Raw genomic sequence first — 17,435 nt, 5'->3', positions numbered from 1 at the left:
AGAGTATCCCAGAGGGAATGGTCCCTGTGGAATGTTGACAAAGGGGTAGGGGTGGGGAGTAGGTGTCTATTTGTGGCATTCGGTTGGAGATAATGCAAATGGTGGCTTTGAATGCAGAGGCTGATGGGGTGGTAAGTGAGGACCCCTATCATTGTTGTGGGAGGGAAGAGAGGGGATGAGGGTCAAAGTGCAGAAGAAGGGCCGGGCATGGCTAAGGACCCTGTTGACTGTGGTAGTGGGGAGAAAGGTGATATTTCTGAGGGCCCCTGCAGAAGGTGACATTGTCAGAACAGATATAACACAGGTGGAGAAACTGAGAGAATGAGATGGAGTGTTTACAGGAAGCAGAGTATGATGGCGTATAATCAAGGTAACTGTGGGAATCAGTGGTCTTGGAGTGGATATTGATGGCCAGCCTATCCCCAGAAATGGAAACAGGGATGTCAGGAAGGGAAGGGAGGACTTGGAGATGGACCAGTTGAAGGTGAGGGCAAGGTAGAAATTTGGAAGCAAATTTGATAATTTTTTCCAATTCCGGGTGAGAAAGGGAAGCTGCACCAATGATGCCATTGATGTATTGGAGAAAGAGTTGCGGATGGGAACCTGGGTAGGACTGGAACAAGGAATGTTCCACATATCCCACAAAGAGAGAGGCATAACTGGGCCCATGGGCCATACCCACAGGCCATCCCTTTGACCTGAAGAAAGGGTTAAATGAAAAGTTTTTCAAAGTTACTTTTCTGTTTAGTTCCTCTTGAAATAAAGGATAGCATTCCATTAATCTTCTTAATCATTTGCTGTACCTGCATACTAACGTTTTATGACTGTCACACTTGGATCCTTCTGCACCTTGGAATTCTGCAGTCAGTCTCTGTTTAAATAGCACTCTGCTTTCTTTTTCTTTCTGCCAAACTGAAGAACATCACATTTACCGACATTGCACTGGATCTGCCAGATGCTGCCTATTCATTCTATGCCCTTTATACATACGCATCTGCAACCTCCTCATGTCGTCTGCACACCATTTCCAACCAGTCTTTGTATTATCAGCACCATACCTTTGTTCCCCTCATCGAGGTAATTGTTGTAAATAGTCAAAATGTGAAATTAGCTGAGGCCCCCAGCACTGACCCCTGCTTCACTCATCAAATCAAACAAGGTTTTTGTTCAAGTGAAACAATTGATGCCATGCTTTCCACCACTGAAGTCAGTTCCAGTTCTGATTGGGGAATGTATGAAATGAAAGGGAACGAGGAAGACGGTAAAGAATTGTGAATCAGAGCCCATTAAAATTATCACATGGACATTTATACATGCTGACTGTTTTCTGCCAGCCAGCCAATCTTTTATCCATGTTTGGATGTTATCCCCTACACCATGAGCTTTCACTTCGCAGAATGATATTATGTGGGCTGTTAGTCCAAAGACCCAGGTAATGTTCTGGGGACCCGCGTTCCTGCCACAGCAGATTGTGAATTCAAAGAAATTTTTAGAATTAAGAGTCTAATCATGACCATGAATCCATTGTCGACTGCCAGAAAAGAACCATCTGGTTCACTGATGGTTCTTTTCTTCTCATTAGGGAAGGAAACTGCCATCCTTACCTGGTGTGGCCTACGTGTGACTCCAGACCCACAGCAATATTGCCCTCTGGCAATTAGGGATGGGCAATAAAATGCTGGCCTGGCAAGCAACTCCCTCATCGCGTGAATGAGATTTTAAAAAAACCATGGCAGTGATTATTGTATAACAATAATGATAGCATCCAACAACCCATCTTGTTCACTAATTCCTTTTTGGAGGTGGCATGGTGGCTCAGTGGTTAGCACTGCTGCCTCACAGCACCAGGGACCCAGGTTTGATTCCATCCTTGGCTGACTGTGGGGAGTTTGCATGTTCTCCCTGTGTCTGCATGGGATTCCTCCAAGTACTCCAGTTTCCTCCCACAGTCCAAAGATGTGCAGGTTAGGTGAATTGGCCATGCTAAATTACCCATAGTATTCAGGGATGCCTAGGTTAGGTGCATTAGCCAGGGGTAAATATAGGGGAATGAGTCTGGGTGGGTTGCTCTTTGGAGGGTCATTGTGGACTTGTTGGGCTGAAGGGCCTGTTTCCACACTGTAGGGATTCTATAAAAAAAGAAATTGTCATTCTTATCTTCGTCTGATTTACATTTGATTCCATATCCACTGAAGAGTGGGACAGTCTTAATTATCCTCTGAAGTGGCCCAGCAAGTGCCTGTCCCAAAGACAGAAAGTGCAAGAGAAACGCAACAGGTCTTGCAACATCTGTGGAGAGAAAAATCAAGTTAACATTTCGAGTCTAGTCACCCTTCATCAGAACTGAAGCTGGGTCACTGGACATGAAACGTTAACTCTTTTTTTCTGTACAGATGCTGTCAGTCATACTGAGTTTCTCCAGCTCTTTCTGTTTGGTTTCAGATCTCCAGCATCCTCAGCTGTTTGTTTTATTTTACCGAGCTGATCAGTTTGGATTCAAGATGTAGGCTCAGCATCACTGCTTTGAGGGGATGGGAATAACTGCTGAGCTTTCCACTCATACTCACATCCTATGAATAAGTATTTCTAAAATGTTGTGTGGAGGCATCCTGTTTCCCAAGTGGTTGCATTGGTTTGGTAACTTACAAGTATATGAGTTAGGAATAGACTGTTCAACCTTATAGCTGAAAATGTGTTGCGGGAAAAGCGCAGCAGGTCAGGCGGCATCCAAGGAGCCGGAGAATTGACATTTCGGGCATGAGCCCTTCTTCAGGAATGAGGAAAGTGTGTCCAGCAGGCTAAGATAAAAGGTAGGGAGGAGGGATTTGGGGGAGGGGCGTTGCAAATGCGATAGGTGGAAGGAGGTCAAGGGAGGGTTCCTAAGCGGAAGATGAGGCGCTCTTCCTCCAACCGTCGTGTTGCTATGGTCTGGCGATGGAGGAGTCCTAGGACCTGCTCTGGGGATGGAGGAGTCCAAGGACTCATTCCAGAAGAAGGACTCATGCCCGAAACGTCGATTCTCCTGCTCCTTGGATGCTGCCTGACCTGCTGCGCTTTTCCAGCAACACATTTTCAGCTCTGATCTCCAGCATCTGCAGTCCTCACTTTCTCCTTGTTCAACCTTACAGGCTTGCTCTGTCATTCAGTAAGGTCAGGGTTAATCTCATTTGTGTTCTGAATTCCACACTCACTCCCACCCCCAATAACTGTAATGATACTCTGTCTACCCCCTTCTTAAAAATATTCTGTGACTTCACTTCTACTATATTCTCAGCCGGAGTTCTAAAGTCGCACAACCATCTGAGAGAAAAAATTATCCCTTGTCCATGTCCTAGAAGGGCAAATCCTAATTTTAAAGTAAAGTCTCTACTTCTGGACTCACCCAACATTGTATGTCCACTTTTTAGAATTGGTAGAATTTGAATTAATTCTCTGGACCCTCTCTGAAATCTACTGCAATTAGAGTCATAGAGATGTACAGCAAGGAAACAGACTCTTCGGTCCAAACCGTCCATGCCGACCAGATATCCCAACCTGATCTAGTCCCACCTGCCAGCACCTGGCCCATATCCCTCCAAACCCTTCCCATTCATATACCCATCCAAATGCCTCTTAAATGTTGCAATTGTACCAGCCTCCACCACTTCCTCTGGCAGCTCATTCCATACACGCACCACCCTCGGCGCGAAAAAGTTGCCCCTTAGGTCTCTTTTATATCTTCCCCTAAACCTATGCCCTCTAGTTCTGGACACCCCAAACCCAGGGAAAAGACTTTGCCTATTTACCCTATCCATGCCCCTCATAATTTAGTAAGCCTCTATAACATCACTGCATTGTTAAAAGCAGACTGGTCTCTGCTTGGAATCACTTGCACAGCACCATCTCACCAACTACAGGTTCCCCTCAAAGGCGCACACTGCCCTGACTTGAGACTATGTGACTGTTCATTCATTGTCACAGGCTCGAACTCCTGGAACGTGCTTCTCAGCAGCACTGTGGATGTACTAACTCCACTAGGACTGCATCGGTTCAATAGGGCAGCTTCCCACTACCTGCTCAGGTAGAGATGGGCGATAAATATAGGCCTAGCAAAGGATGCCCACCTCCTATGAGCAAATAAAAAGTAACATGAGGGGAACCTGCAAGTCCCCAATCAAAAGTTTGGAAAACGTGGAATGACATTCCACTCTAACCTGTCGCCTTGTGATCTGTTTTTTTGCAGTGTCTATCTGAGGCCATTAGCACACAAGATGGGAGAGTGTTTAACTCTGAGCTCCAGAATCTCTACACAATGATAGCAGCAGCCAAAGGGAAGCGAAAAAGAGGGCAGGACTCAGGTAGGTGTCTGCAACAAATATATCATGATTCGAAACCACGTCCTGCTAAACTGACACAAAGGACCAATGATCAGGATTGGAGGAACTGGCAGGGATGGGCAGTTAATCCAATGGCACATGACACTGAATTTCTCCCCTTATCGCAACACGAATTAATATGAAGAACAGCACATATATTTTTGCTCACACCTCTCAGCTATGTCTCATTCCAGTGGTGTGCACAACAATTTTCATCTGTAAACCACTTTGCTGTAATAAAGAATTGCAGAATACGTCTGAGGGATGTTGCCAATCCAAACTTACTGCCAAGCTACAAAAGAGTTAATGATAAAGTGAGAATTGCAGATGCGGGAGATCAGAGTCAAAAAGTGTGGGGCAGGAAAAGCACAGCTGGTCAGGCAGCATCCGAGGAGCAGGAGAGTCGACATTTCGAGCATATGCTCTTCATCAGGAATGTGTGATGAAGGGCTTATGCCCGAAATATCGACTCTTCTGCTCCTCGGATGCTGCCTGACCTGTTGAGCTTTTCCAGCATCACACTTTTTGACTTCAAAAGACTTAACAAAGACAGGTGGTCAGATACTTAGCTGAAGATCTCATTTTTGAGGAGCAAGTTTCTGGGCAAGACAGAGACTGAGAATTCCCTTCTTTCTTTGGGTCCGGGTCCTCTGTTCCTCCCATCGCTTCCTTTGCTCTTCATGTTTTTCTTTCATTTCTCTCTTACTCTTTCTCAATTTGATTTGTTTCTTACTTCAAATGAAACAATTAACACCATGCTTTCTATGGAAGTCAGTTCCAGTTATGTTGGAGGATGTATGAAATGAAAAGATAAGGGAGCAGAGGATGACAGTTGTTGAGAATTGTGAATCAGTGCCCAGGAAGAGCATTATCATGTGGGCTTTATTCTTTCCTGGGATTTCGGTGTCACTCTGAAAGCCAGCATTTGTTGCTCATCCCTAATTGCCATTGACCAGTGGCATGCTAGGCTCTTTCAGAAGCGTCAACTATGTTGCTGTAGGTCTGGAGTCACCTGTGAGCCAGACCAGGTAAAAATAAGTTAGGTTGGCAGATTTTCTTCTCTAAAGGGCCTTAATGTACCAGGTAGGCCTATACAACAATCAACAGTGGTTACGTGGTCATCATTGGACTAGCTTTTTAGTTTCCTTATTGAATTCAAATTATATCATCTGACGTAAAGTCATCATAGACCCACTCCCTCTATAGAGAGAGGCAATCATTCCTCAGGCAAGGGAAGCGATTGAGAAGGAGTCTCCTTGCTGGTTTGAGAGTTGACATCACTCTGCATCACAAACCAGCGGTCCATGACCATCTGCTATTAGGATTCAGCCCCATGACCTGGAATATTAGCCTGGGGTTCCAGATTACTAGTCCGGTGCCATCACCTCCCATATTGCTATGCATTTAGTGTCAGATGATAATGACGGCACATTTCCTTCCCTAAGTGAATCAGATCATTTTTGTAGTTTTATACTACAGACTGCTTAGAGTCATTGAGATGTTTTCCCTGGAGCGTCAGAGGCTGAGGTTTATAAAACCTTATAGAGGTTTATAAAATCATGAGTGGCGTGGATAGGGTAAATAGACAAAATATTTTCCCTGGGGTGGGGGAGTCCAGAACTAGAGGATATAGGTTTAGGGTGAGAGGAGAAAGATATAAAAGGGACCTAAGGGACAACCTTTTCACACAGGAATGGTGTGTGTATGGAATGAGCAGCCAGAGGAAGTGGTGGAGGCTGGTACAATTGTAACATTTAAAAGGTATCTGGGTGGGTATATGAATAGGAACGGTTTAGAGGAATATGGGCCAAGTGCTGGCAAATGGGACTAGATTAGGTTAGGTTATCTGGTCAGCATGGACGAGTTGGCCCGAAGAGCCTGTTTCTGTGCTGTAAGGATGTTGTGAAACTTGAAAGGGTTCAGAAAAGACTTACAAGGATGTTGCTAGGGTTGGAGGATTTGAGCTATAGGGAGAGGCTGTAGAGACTCTGTCTGTTTTCCTAATTGAATTTAAATTCCATCAGCAGCCATGGTGGGAATTGAACCTGTGTTGAGAGCATTGGATGTGGGCCTGTGGATAACTAGACCATTGATATTACCACTATATCTCCATTAAGGCCAAAGGGTGAGGCTTGATATCAGTGTTCAAAAACTCAGGTGGTGACTTTTGGCTCTTCAGGATTTTGTTGAGAAGGTTAAAGGAACCAGCCTCAGCACTGGAGTAAATGCAGTGTAAGACACCCTTTCACATGTACACAGGACAGTTAATAGCAGCAGAGGAACATAGAAGCCCCTAATAAATGTGCAAAGAAAATCTGCATTGTTGATGCCAGAACAGAGAGATTGTATTAATCAGAAAATTCTGGAACTGACGGAGACATCATTCTCTAGGAAAGAGAAGGCTGAAGCATCTGATGAGGCCTTCCAAATTGTGGAAGGGTTAGTTGTGAAAGATCATAAATGCAATATTGTCATTACTGGGATAATTGTGAATCTTTGAGAATTCTCTCCCCTCGGCCTACATATGACTCCAGACCCACAGCCATGTTGATTCTTGACTGTTGTGTGAAATGCCCTCAACAAGCCACTCAGTTCAGGGGCAATTAAGGATGGGTGATGAATGCTGGCCCTGCTCCACTGAAAGGAGCAAGGAAGAAAGCTCTCTGTTGTTTTCTTCTTTCCTGTTATTAATTCCTCAGGCTCATCCAATGTCCACTTTAGTTACTCTTTTTCATTAATCAGTAACCTGTTTTACATCTTTCTCCAATTTTACTTTGATTGGGAAATGGAGTATAAAATTGCTAAAACACTACAAGGCACTAGTCTCAAACCATATTGAAATTGTGTGAGCATTTTAGGTGTTTTATCTAAACAAAGATAAATTGGCAGTAGAGACATTTCAAGGAAGGTTCACTAGTCTTATGAGGAGAGGTTGAGTAAGTTGGGTCTGTACTCATTTCAATTTAGAAGAATGGGAGGTGACCTTATTAAAATATACAAGATTCTTCGTGGATAGCAGCAAAAAGGTTGTTTCCCCTTGTTGGAGAGTCTGGGGCCAGAAGGCATCATTTCAGAATAAGGGGTCACCTATTTAAGACAGAGATGAGAAGGAATTTCTTCTGTCAGAGAATATTGAATCTGTGGAATTCGTCACCAAAGAGGGCTGTCGAGGCTGGGCCATTAGACATATTCAAGGCTGACACAGACAGATTTTTAATCAGGAAGGGAACAAGGATTATGGGGGAAAGGCAGGAAAGTGGAGTTGAGACTTAAAACAGAAGAGAAATCAGAGTTAACGTTTCGGGTCCAGTGACCCTTCAGATCTGCTGAGCCTTTCCAGCCATTTCTGTGTTTATTTCTGATTTACAGCATCCGCAGCTCTTTCAACCTTTATTAAGAATGTCACCAGCTAAGCCAGGCAGAAAACAGAAGTAAGGCTATTCAAGTGCCCAAGCCTATCCATTTCTTGCTACAAACTCTCCTGACAGTAAAGTCCCTAAACTCCACATTCCAGCTGACTATCAGCCTCTGTGTAATGATGCTATTCTTGGTATTTGATCAGAATTTATTTTCTCTAGTTTATATTTATGCCCTTTACTCCCACTCCAATACAATACTGAGGATCAGCTTGATATTCAATCTGGAGGGCTGTAGGGTCCCCAACCAAAAAATGAGGTGCTGTTCTTCCAGCTTGTGCTGAGCTTTGCTGGAGCACTGCAGCAAACCTGAGACCGGGATGTTGGCCAGGGAACAGGGTGGGGTGTTAAAGTGACAGGCAACTGGAAGCTCAGGGTCTTTGTGGTGGGCAGAACATAGGTGTTCTGCGAGGTGTTCCCCCGGCCTACCCCTTGTTTCCCCAGTGTAGAGGAGACCACATTGTGAGCAGCGAATGCTGTAGAGATTTACAAGACTGTTAGGAGAAAGTGAGGACTGCAGATGCTGGAGATCAGAGCTGAAAAATGTGTTGCTGGAAAAGCGCAGCAGGTCAGGCAGCATCAAAGGAGCAGTAGAATCGACGTTTCGGGCATAAGCCTTCCTGAAGAAGGGCTTATGCCCGAAACGTTGATTCTTCTGCTCCTTTACAAGACTGTTGCCAGGGCTTAGAAACTGCAGCCATGTGGAAAGATTGGATAGGTTCGACCACAAGGGGGGAGGGGAGGCACAGATTTAATGTGATTGGCAGAAGGGGTAGAGGGCACTTGAGGACAGTCTTTTTCACCCAGAGAGTGTTGGTGTCTGGTTTGGCAATGGAGAAACCCTCAATTATTCAAAATGATCCCTGTGTCCGAAAAATGGTTACTTGCAAAGCTGGAATGTGGGATTGGAATGGCAGCTAGATTTGTTTTATTATGGGCCAGCACAGGCATGATGGGCTGAACGTAGATGTTCTGCGAAGGGATCTCCCAGTCTGTGCTTTGTTTCTCTAATGTAGAGGATTCCACATTGTGAGCAGCGAATTCTATACACTTGATTGAGTGAAGTGCAGGTAAAGTGCTGCTTCACCTGGAAGGTATGTTTGGCCCCTTGGATACTGAGGAGGGAGGAGGGAAACGGGCAGGTGTTACACCTTCAGCAGTTGCAGGGGAAGGTGCCGTGGAGCTATCGGAGGTGGGGGGTGATATTGGGAGTGAAGGAAGAATGGACTGGGAGTCCCAGAGGGAATGGTCCCTGCAGCAGGCAGACAAGGGAGGGGAGGGGAATATGTGTCTGTGGTGGCAACTCACTGGAGGTGGCAGAAATGACAGCTGATGATTCTCGGGATGTGATGCTGGTGGGATGAGAGGTAAAGACAAGGGGAACTGTAAGAGGGTGTAGCAGACATTGGCCAATCAGCCAACTCAGTCTGCTCCATCATTCAATAAGGTCCTTGGCCTCCTCCATTGCCAGACCATAGCTACACGACGGCTGGAGGAAGAGCGCCTCATCTTGCGCCTAGGAACCCTCCAACCACAAGGGATGAATGCAGATTTCTCCAGCTTTCTCATTTCCCTTCCCCCCCCACCTTTTCTCAGTCCAACCCTCAGACTCAGCACCGCCTTCTTGACCTGCAATCTTCTTCACGACCTCTCCGCCCCCACCCCCTCTCCGGCCTATCACCCTCACCTTAACCTCCTTCCACCTATCATATTCCCAAAGCCCCTCCCCCAATCCCCTCCTCCCTACCTTTTGTCTTAGCCTGCTTGGCACATCCTCCTCATTCCTGAAGAAGGGCTTATGCCCAAAACGTCGATTCTCCTGCTCCTTTGATGCTGCCTGACCTGCTGCGCTTTTCCAGCAACACATTTTAAGCTCTAAAATCATTGAACTCAATATTGAGTCCAGTGGGCTGCAGGGTCCTCAAATGGAAAATGAGGTGCTGTTCTTCCAGCTTGTGCCGAGCTTTGCTGGAGCACTGCAACAAGCCTGAGACACAGGTGTTGGCCAGGAACAGGGTGGGGTGTTAAAGTGACAGGCAACTGGAAGCTCACAGTTTTTCTTGTGGGCAGAACATAGATGTTCTGCGAAGCAGTCACCCATCTTTGATGCCATTTCATCTGGTGATACCCCTTCCCCACTGTGTCCAAGCTGATTGCCCCTCAGCCCCAAACAGCTCACGTTTACCTCCTTCCGAAAATTCACAAACAGGACTGTCTGCTCGGGCAGACCCACTGTTTCTGCCTGCTCCTGCCCCACAGCACTCATCTCTTCCTATTCTGATTCAGGCTTTTCTCCCCTGGTCCAGTCCCCTCCCACTTACCTCTGTGATTCCTCTGAGGCTTTACACCAGTTTTGGAATTTCCAGTTTGCAGGTTCCAGCTGCCTCCTCTTTCCCATGGACGTGCAATCCCTCTACACACCCATCCCCCACCAGGATGGTCTCAGGGCTCTCCGCTTCTTCCTGGAGCAAAGGCCTGAACCGTCCCCACCCCCCACCACCCCCCTCCGTTTGGCCAGCGGGTGGCCATGGTTACCCACATGGGCCCCAGTGATGCCTGTCCCTTTGTGGGGAACATGGAACAATCCAGCCACCACCCACAACTCTTTCTCTGGTATAGCAATAATATCATTGGTGCTGCTTCCCCCACTTAGCCGGAATTGGAAAAATTAATCAATTTTGCTTCCAATTTCCACCCCACCCTCAATTTCACCTGGTCTGTCTCTGAGTCCTCCCTTTCTTGACATTTGTTTCCATTTCTAGGGATAAACTAGCCACTAATATCCACTATAAACCCACTGACTCCCACAGCTACCTGGACTATACACCCTCGCAGCCTGTTTCCTGTAGAGACTCCATTCCATTCTCCCAGTTTTTCTGTCTCCGTTGCATTTGTTCTGACAAGGTCAACTTCGAAAAGGGAGCCTCCGAAATGTCCACCTTCTTGCTCAACTGAGGATTCCCCAGCACTGTTATCAATAGGGTCCTCAGTCTGGTCTGACCCATCTAGGCACCTTCATCCTCACCTTCTCTTGTCCTCCACAACAGATTGCAGGTCAAGAAGGCGGTGCTGAGTCTGAGGGTTGGGACTGAGAAAAGGTGGGGGGAGGGGAAATGAGAAAGCTGGAGAAATCTGCATTCATCCCTTGTGGTTGGAGGATTCCTAGGCGGAAGATGAGGCGCTCTTCCTCCAGGCTTCGTGTAGCTATGATCTGGCAATGGAGGAGGCCAAGGACCTGCATGTCCTTGGCGGAGTGGGAGGGGGAGTTAAAATGTTCAGCCATGGGGCAGTTGGGTTGGTGGTGTTTTAGGGCCTGAATTCTCCCATGTCCTAGCCCCCAACCCCCCACACTAGGCCTTGTTATCACATAGTCTGTATTTACACACTACCTATTATTGTCCACAAAACAGTCTCCATTATCAGCTATTCACTCTTCCAGACAGCGCTCTATCCACTCCTTTATCTATCCAATTATTCTTCACTCTCTCTTTGGGCTCTATCCCTACCTATCGCTTACTCCTCATCCCTCCCCACACCGATCTCCTGTTGTAGCCAACATTTTCCTAGCTACATCAGTTCTGAGGAAGGGTCATCGGACCCTGAAACGTTAACTCTGATTTCTCTTCATGATGCTGCCAGACATGCAGAGCTTTCCAGCAGTTTCTGATTTACAGCATCTGCAGTTCTTTCAGTTTATATGGGGTTGAGAATTATCAGATGAGCCATGATCTTATTGAATGATGGAGCAGACTGAGTTGGCTGATTGGCCAATGTCTGCTACACCCTCTTACAGTCTTATGATTATAGCTACACAGGTACAAGCAGTCAGACACAGAGACACATACAATGCCTCATATCCCTAATCTGTCACTAATAATCACAGCACAAAAATCTCAAACCTTACTGTAAAACATACATGGACAAAGCACGGACACTTGGATAAGTTCTGTGGTTTATTTTCTGAATGCATGAGGAGCTGGCTATATGTTGTTCTTGTGGTTACCCCCATTCAATTGCAGCATTTCTTCATCTTTGCAGGAGAGCAGGATGATGGGAATCCTCAATCTAGTCTTGGAGACGAACAGAATGTAACTTCAGCTGAAACGAAAGAAGATGATGTCACTCTAACTCCTGAAGGGACTTCAAAAGTCAAGAACCAGGTAGATGAACATTTTGGGAGCTGTTTGACTGCCCGCCTACCTGTCATCTTACTTATTCATTAAACAACACCATGGGGGTTGAAAATCTTGGAAATCCCTTTCTAAGAGTACTGTGGGAGTCCTGACACTACATGAATTGCAGCGATTCAAGAAGACATATGTTTAGGGTGAGAGGAGAAGAACTTAAAACGGACCTAAGGGGCAACTTTTTCACGCCGAGGATGGTGGGTGTATGGAATGAGCTGCCAGAGGAAGTAGTGGAGGCTGGTACAATTACAACATTTAAAAGGCATCTGGATGGAAATATGAACAGGAAGGGTTGAGAGGAATATAGGCCAAATGCTGACAAACAGACCTGGATTAATTTAAGATATCTGTTCAGCATGAATGAGTTGGACCGAAGGGTCTGTTTCCATGCTGTACCACTCTATAAGGTATGTCACCACCATCATCTCAAAGGCCCCTAGGAATATGCAATAAATGCTAGCCTTGCAACAATGTAAGTAGCCCAAGAATGAATTCTAAAATACATCGCCCAGTACATTTTGCAACAAAAACAGAAATTGCTGGAAAAACTCAGCAGGTGTGGCAGCGTTAGTGAAGAGAAGTCATGATTTGGAGATGCCGGTGTTGGACTGGGGTGTACAAAGTTACAAATCACACAACACCAGGTTATAGTCCAACAGGTTTAATTGGAAGCACTAGCTTTCGGAGCGACGCTCCTTCATCAGGTGGTTGTCCACCTGTCCAGGGCCATTTGTCCGCCAGATGAGCCATAACCACCTGATGAAGGAGCAGAGCTCCAAAAGCTAGTGCTTCCAATTAAATCTGTTGGACTATAACCTGGTGTTGTCTGATTTGTAACTTAGTGGAGAGAAAGCAGAGTCAACATTTCAGGTCCAGTGACCTTTTTTCAGAACTTTACAGCAAGATTGACTTTGTGTGAGATATGGCAAAGCATGCTATGAGAAGTTTTGGGCAATCTACCATGTCTTCAAATCTTTGCAGAGGATTTCAACAAGGATGGTGCTGATTTGTGGAAATCAAAACCCAACCATTGATAACTTGAGATCCAGTAAGAAAAACTAACATTTAATCATTAATCATCCAGCCAATTTCACCCCCTGGCAAATAACAGTAATTCTTCATTCAATAAGTGAGAAAGAATAAATCGGTGTTTGAATATAGTAGGATAATGGGTCAAGGTTAGCCAAACCAAGTGGGTTAAATTGCCTTCTCCTGTTTGAGTGTCACAAAATAGGGACAGGATTTGGCATGAGAAATGAGAATGAAGGAAGGTCATAAGAAAAAGTCATAAGAAAAGGTCACAAAAAGAGCAATAAACAAAAGTAAGATAGAACATGAGAAAAAACTAGCACAGAACATAAAGACAGATCGCAAAAATTTCTATGAATATAAAATGAAAAAGAGTGGCTAATGTAAACATTGGTCCTTTGGAGGATGAGAAGGGGCATTCAGTTATGGGATATGATGAAATGGCCAAGGCATTGAACAGGTACTTTGTTTCGGTCACAAAAAGAGCAATAAACAAAAGTAAGATAGAACATGAGAAAAAACTAGCACAGAACATAAAGACAGATCGCAAAAGTTTCTATAAATATAAAATGAAAAAGAGTGGCTAATGTAAACATTGGTCCTTTGGAGGATAAGAAGGGGCATTCAGTTATGGGATATGATGAAATGGCCGAGGCATTGAACAGGTACTTTGTTTCGGTCTTCACAATGAGGACACTAATAACATGCCAATCATTGACAAAGACAAAGGTAAGGGAGGACCTGGAAACAATCATTATTACTGACGATTTAGTGTTGGACAAGCTAATGGAGCTAAGGATAGACAAATCTCCTGGCCCTGATGGAATCCATCCCAGGGTACTAAAACAGATAGCAGGAGAAATAGCAAGTGCACTGATGGTGATTTTCCAAAATTCACTGGACTCTGGCACAGTCCCAGCAGATTGGAAAACAGCAAATGTGATGCCACTGTTTAAGAAGAGTGAAGAATTATAGACTGGTTTGCTTAACCTCTGTAGCTTGAATCTGTGATCAAGGAAGAAGTCGGGAGACATCTGGATAGAAATTGTCCCATTGGGCAGACAAAGCATGGGTTTATGAAGGGCAGGTCATGCTTAGCTAATCTACTAGAATTCTATGAAGAAACATGTAGAATTACGAAGAGAATAGATAAGAGAAGTAGAGAGGATGTTTCCACTGGTGGATGAAGCTAAGACAAGAGGGCACAGCCTCAAGATTAGAAGAAGCAGGTTTAGGACTGAATTGAGAAGGAACTTCTTCACCCAGAAGGTTGTGAATCTGTGAAATTCCCTGCCCAGGGAAGTAGTTGACGCTACTTCAATAAACATTTTTAAAGCTAAGATAGATTTTTTTTGAACAATGAAAGAACTATGGTGAGCAGGCAGGTAAGTGGAGCTGAGTCCATGAAAAGATCAGCTATGACCTTATTGAATAGGGGAGCAGGCTGAAGGGGCCAGATGGCCTACTCCTGCTCCTAGTTCTTATGATCTTATGTTGCATGTAAAACTATGATTGTTCATTTTTGTGCTAATCTCTTCTCCCTGTTATATTTCAGGCACCCAACAGTCTTCGCACTTCGGCAGCTGCAAGAAATTCTGTTCTTTCCACTGCAAAGCAGAAGAAAAAGAAAAGCAAAGGAATTTTTAGTTGATTTTAAAGCCAATGGCATTGTATTTTAAGGAGAACGTCTTCCGTATTCCCCTCCCCTCTGCTCTGCCACTTTCGCACTCCAGCCCCATATCTCACAGGCAGAGGCCATGACAGTCACACAGCGGATGGTGTCAGCAGCATTTTCATTCAATTTATGAAGCTTCCGTCCTCTTCCCTACATTGAAGTTTGTTCACAGTCATCTTGCGAGTGATTGAGAACTATAGCAACATTTCACATTTCGGCTCAAACTTTACCAAATGAGGTTCCCAAGATTTAACAGCAACTTAATAAAGTCCCCAGGGAAGTCCTACTTTCTGTAGTCCCAGGAAGTGAGTCTCTGCAAAAGATCCCTTTAAGTGTGCAGTCAAGAACTGTGTCGAATTTATTAGACTTGTCTGTTCCATTGACTGAAGGGGTTCATTTGCATGATGATGATTGCTGTGGTAATTGTTTCCAAAGGACGACTGTGGAGGCTGGTTGAGTTAATTTTCAGTTTACTATAATAATCCTACCAGGAGAATCGGAATTAACTTTAAATTCCAAGGTGCAAAATTGCAATACAACATATAGGAGAATTTGAGGAGCAGGAAGCTGCATGCCTTGTTTCCATCTCCCTGTAAACTATGCCTGAGACAGACTTGCTAACTGACTCCGTTTTCCCTTTCAGTGCCCTACTTAAGGTGAAACTCTAGCGAGCAGGTCATCTTACCGTTCCCAGTAATTTACATGCAATTTAAGTGCCTGTAATTTTATTCAGAATAACCTTGGTATCAGAGGATCGGTCTAACTACATGTCTGCCCTTATCTCTATTTAACCTTTAATTTTGCTCATCTTTCCCCACTCCTCTCCTTCATCCATCTCCTAACCTCTGTGTCTTCATCTCGCTCATTTCTCATTCTCTTCTCTTTCTCTTCATTTCTCCATTCCGTTTTATTCGCTTTCCTCTTATATTCTTGGCTTTGCTATTTGATTTTTCATCTCTCTGTTTAATTTTTACTTCATGTTATTTATTTTTCTCTTGTCATTCCCTTCTAATTCATTTGTCTGTTTATATTTCCTATTGTCTCTCGTTTCTCTCCACTGCTGTCCATTCACTCTCTTTCCTTCCTCCCTTTCCACGTTTTGGCTTTTTTGTCAGTCACATCTCCACCACGCTGGCTCATTTTCATCCTCTCTCACTTCTTGTTGTCAAACCTATTTTGTTCTTCTGCAACTCTCCTTTGCTGCCCTTTTTCTGTCTGTCTGTCTCTCTCTGTCTCTCTCCCTCCCCCTCACTGTCTGTCACTCCTTCATCCTCTCCAGTGCATCTCTCCTCCCTTACCCAGATGTACTATAACCATTTAATGCAACCAAATTTTTAAAGAGTGCTGGCTACAGAACTTTTATTAAACTGTATATATTTTGTCATGTCGACAACTCTGGTAATAATCAGACTGGCAGGACTTCCTTTAGAACTTGTCAGTCAGACTGATGCAAGGACTCTATAATATGTTTTAAAAGATAATGAACTTTTATTAAACTCCCACTTGGTTTGGATGTTGCAGGCACTTTTTAATTTCAGAACCCGCTAATCACTATTTCTTCATTAGCAATTTTTTCCGGTTTCCCACACCCACCCTAACCTGGTTTAGACGGCAAGATTTATAGGTTCGCATTCATCATTCCAAATTTAAATTAAATAGTTGTAAATTACCACTATGCCAGCAAGAGTAATTACTCTGTCTAATTAATTAAAGGCTCTTCAAGATTGCCAACTTGGGGGCAACAGATGGTATGAATTTGGCAAGTAACTGCTATCTACTTCATTTTACAAAGGGCTCATTTTATGTTTCAAAGGAAACACTGAAAACTGATCGTGATGACAAAAATCTTACCTGGAATTTGGCTTCAGTATCCTTTGCTTTTTAAATGACTTAACTATTGCTCCATGCACAATAAATTGCCTCTAGTTTTTACATCAGGATTTTCCCTCTTCCCCTTTTTCCCTTTTCCTTAAACTGGCTGCTATCACAATTGAATGATGTGTGAATTTCTCGAGCTCTCTGCCTTTGATGTCCATTTTCCATTTTAAAGATTGGTAAAGTGTGAAAAGTCCTGCTGCCATAATATTGTGTAAATACCTCCTTAAACTAAACAAATGTTGCTTTTACAAATCTTGCTTTTACTTTCTTTTTAAAAAAAACTGAACGTTAAAATAAAGATATTTTTTAAAATTCACAAATTGCTGGTCCTTTTTGTTTCGGTGCATGTGTTTATTTATCTTTTAACTTTCCTACACCAAGCAAAAACCCTTGGAGTTAATATGTTTCCAATTTTTTTCAGAATGCTTCTACATCAGCCACCAAATATCATGCTCTCTCCCACTAAATTCAGCCAGTATCCTCATTCCTAGTACTGTGCTGTTGGCCGTCAGCTATCCAGCTCGGATTAAGCAGCATACATAGGAAGAGGAGAGCAAAACGAAGATCTAAGACCCCTCGAGGGGGCACTTGGTTTGAGATCGGTCAAAAGAATTGACAAATGCAGTCCATTCAAAAAGCAAGGGTCATTAGTTTATTGAATTAAGGTGCCTTGACGCAATTCTGTCCAGCAACACAGAGATTGAAGCTTCTGTGTTCCGTGGTGAAGTGGCTCAGTGGTTACCATTGCTGCCTCACAACGCCAGAGACCCGGGCCTCGGGCAACTGTCTGTGTGGAGTTTGCACGTTCTCCCCGTGTCTGCGTGGGTTTCCTCCGGGTGCTCCGGTTTCGTCCCACAGTCCAAAGATGTGCAGGTTAGGTGAATTGGCCATGCTA

The 17,435-nt window shown here is 44.3% G+C and overlaps 1 protein-coding gene across 1 annotated transcript in view; it reads left to right on the top strand.

Moving 5' to 3' along the window:
* The window catches only part of nhej1 (nonhomologous end-joining factor 1), a 297,043-nt gene extending 280,187 nt beyond the window's left edge, over positions 1–16,856 (top strand). The window contains exons 6-8 of the mRNA XM_043694287.1: positions 4,223–4,337; positions 11,810–11,931; positions 14,543–16,856. Coding sequence (XP_043550222.1) covers positions 4,223–4,337; positions 11,810–11,931; positions 14,543–14,638 — 333 coding nt within the window. The 3' untranslated portion in view covers positions 14,639–16,856. The remainder of the gene's footprint in view (positions 1–4,222; positions 4,338–11,809; positions 11,932–14,542) is intronic.
* The last annotated feature ends 579 nt before the right edge of the window (positions 16,857–17,435 follow it).

The sequence above is a fragment of the Chiloscyllium plagiosum genome, chromosome 7 (genome assembly GCF_004010195.1).
Source record: "Chiloscyllium plagiosum isolate BGI_BamShark_2017 chromosome 7, ASM401019v2, whole genome shotgun sequence".
In the NCBI taxonomy this organism is placed as follows: Eukaryota; Metazoa; Chordata; class Chondrichthyes; order Orectolobiformes; family Hemiscylliidae; genus Chiloscyllium; species Chiloscyllium plagiosum.
This window is presented reverse-complemented; position numbering and strand designations above follow the sequence as displayed.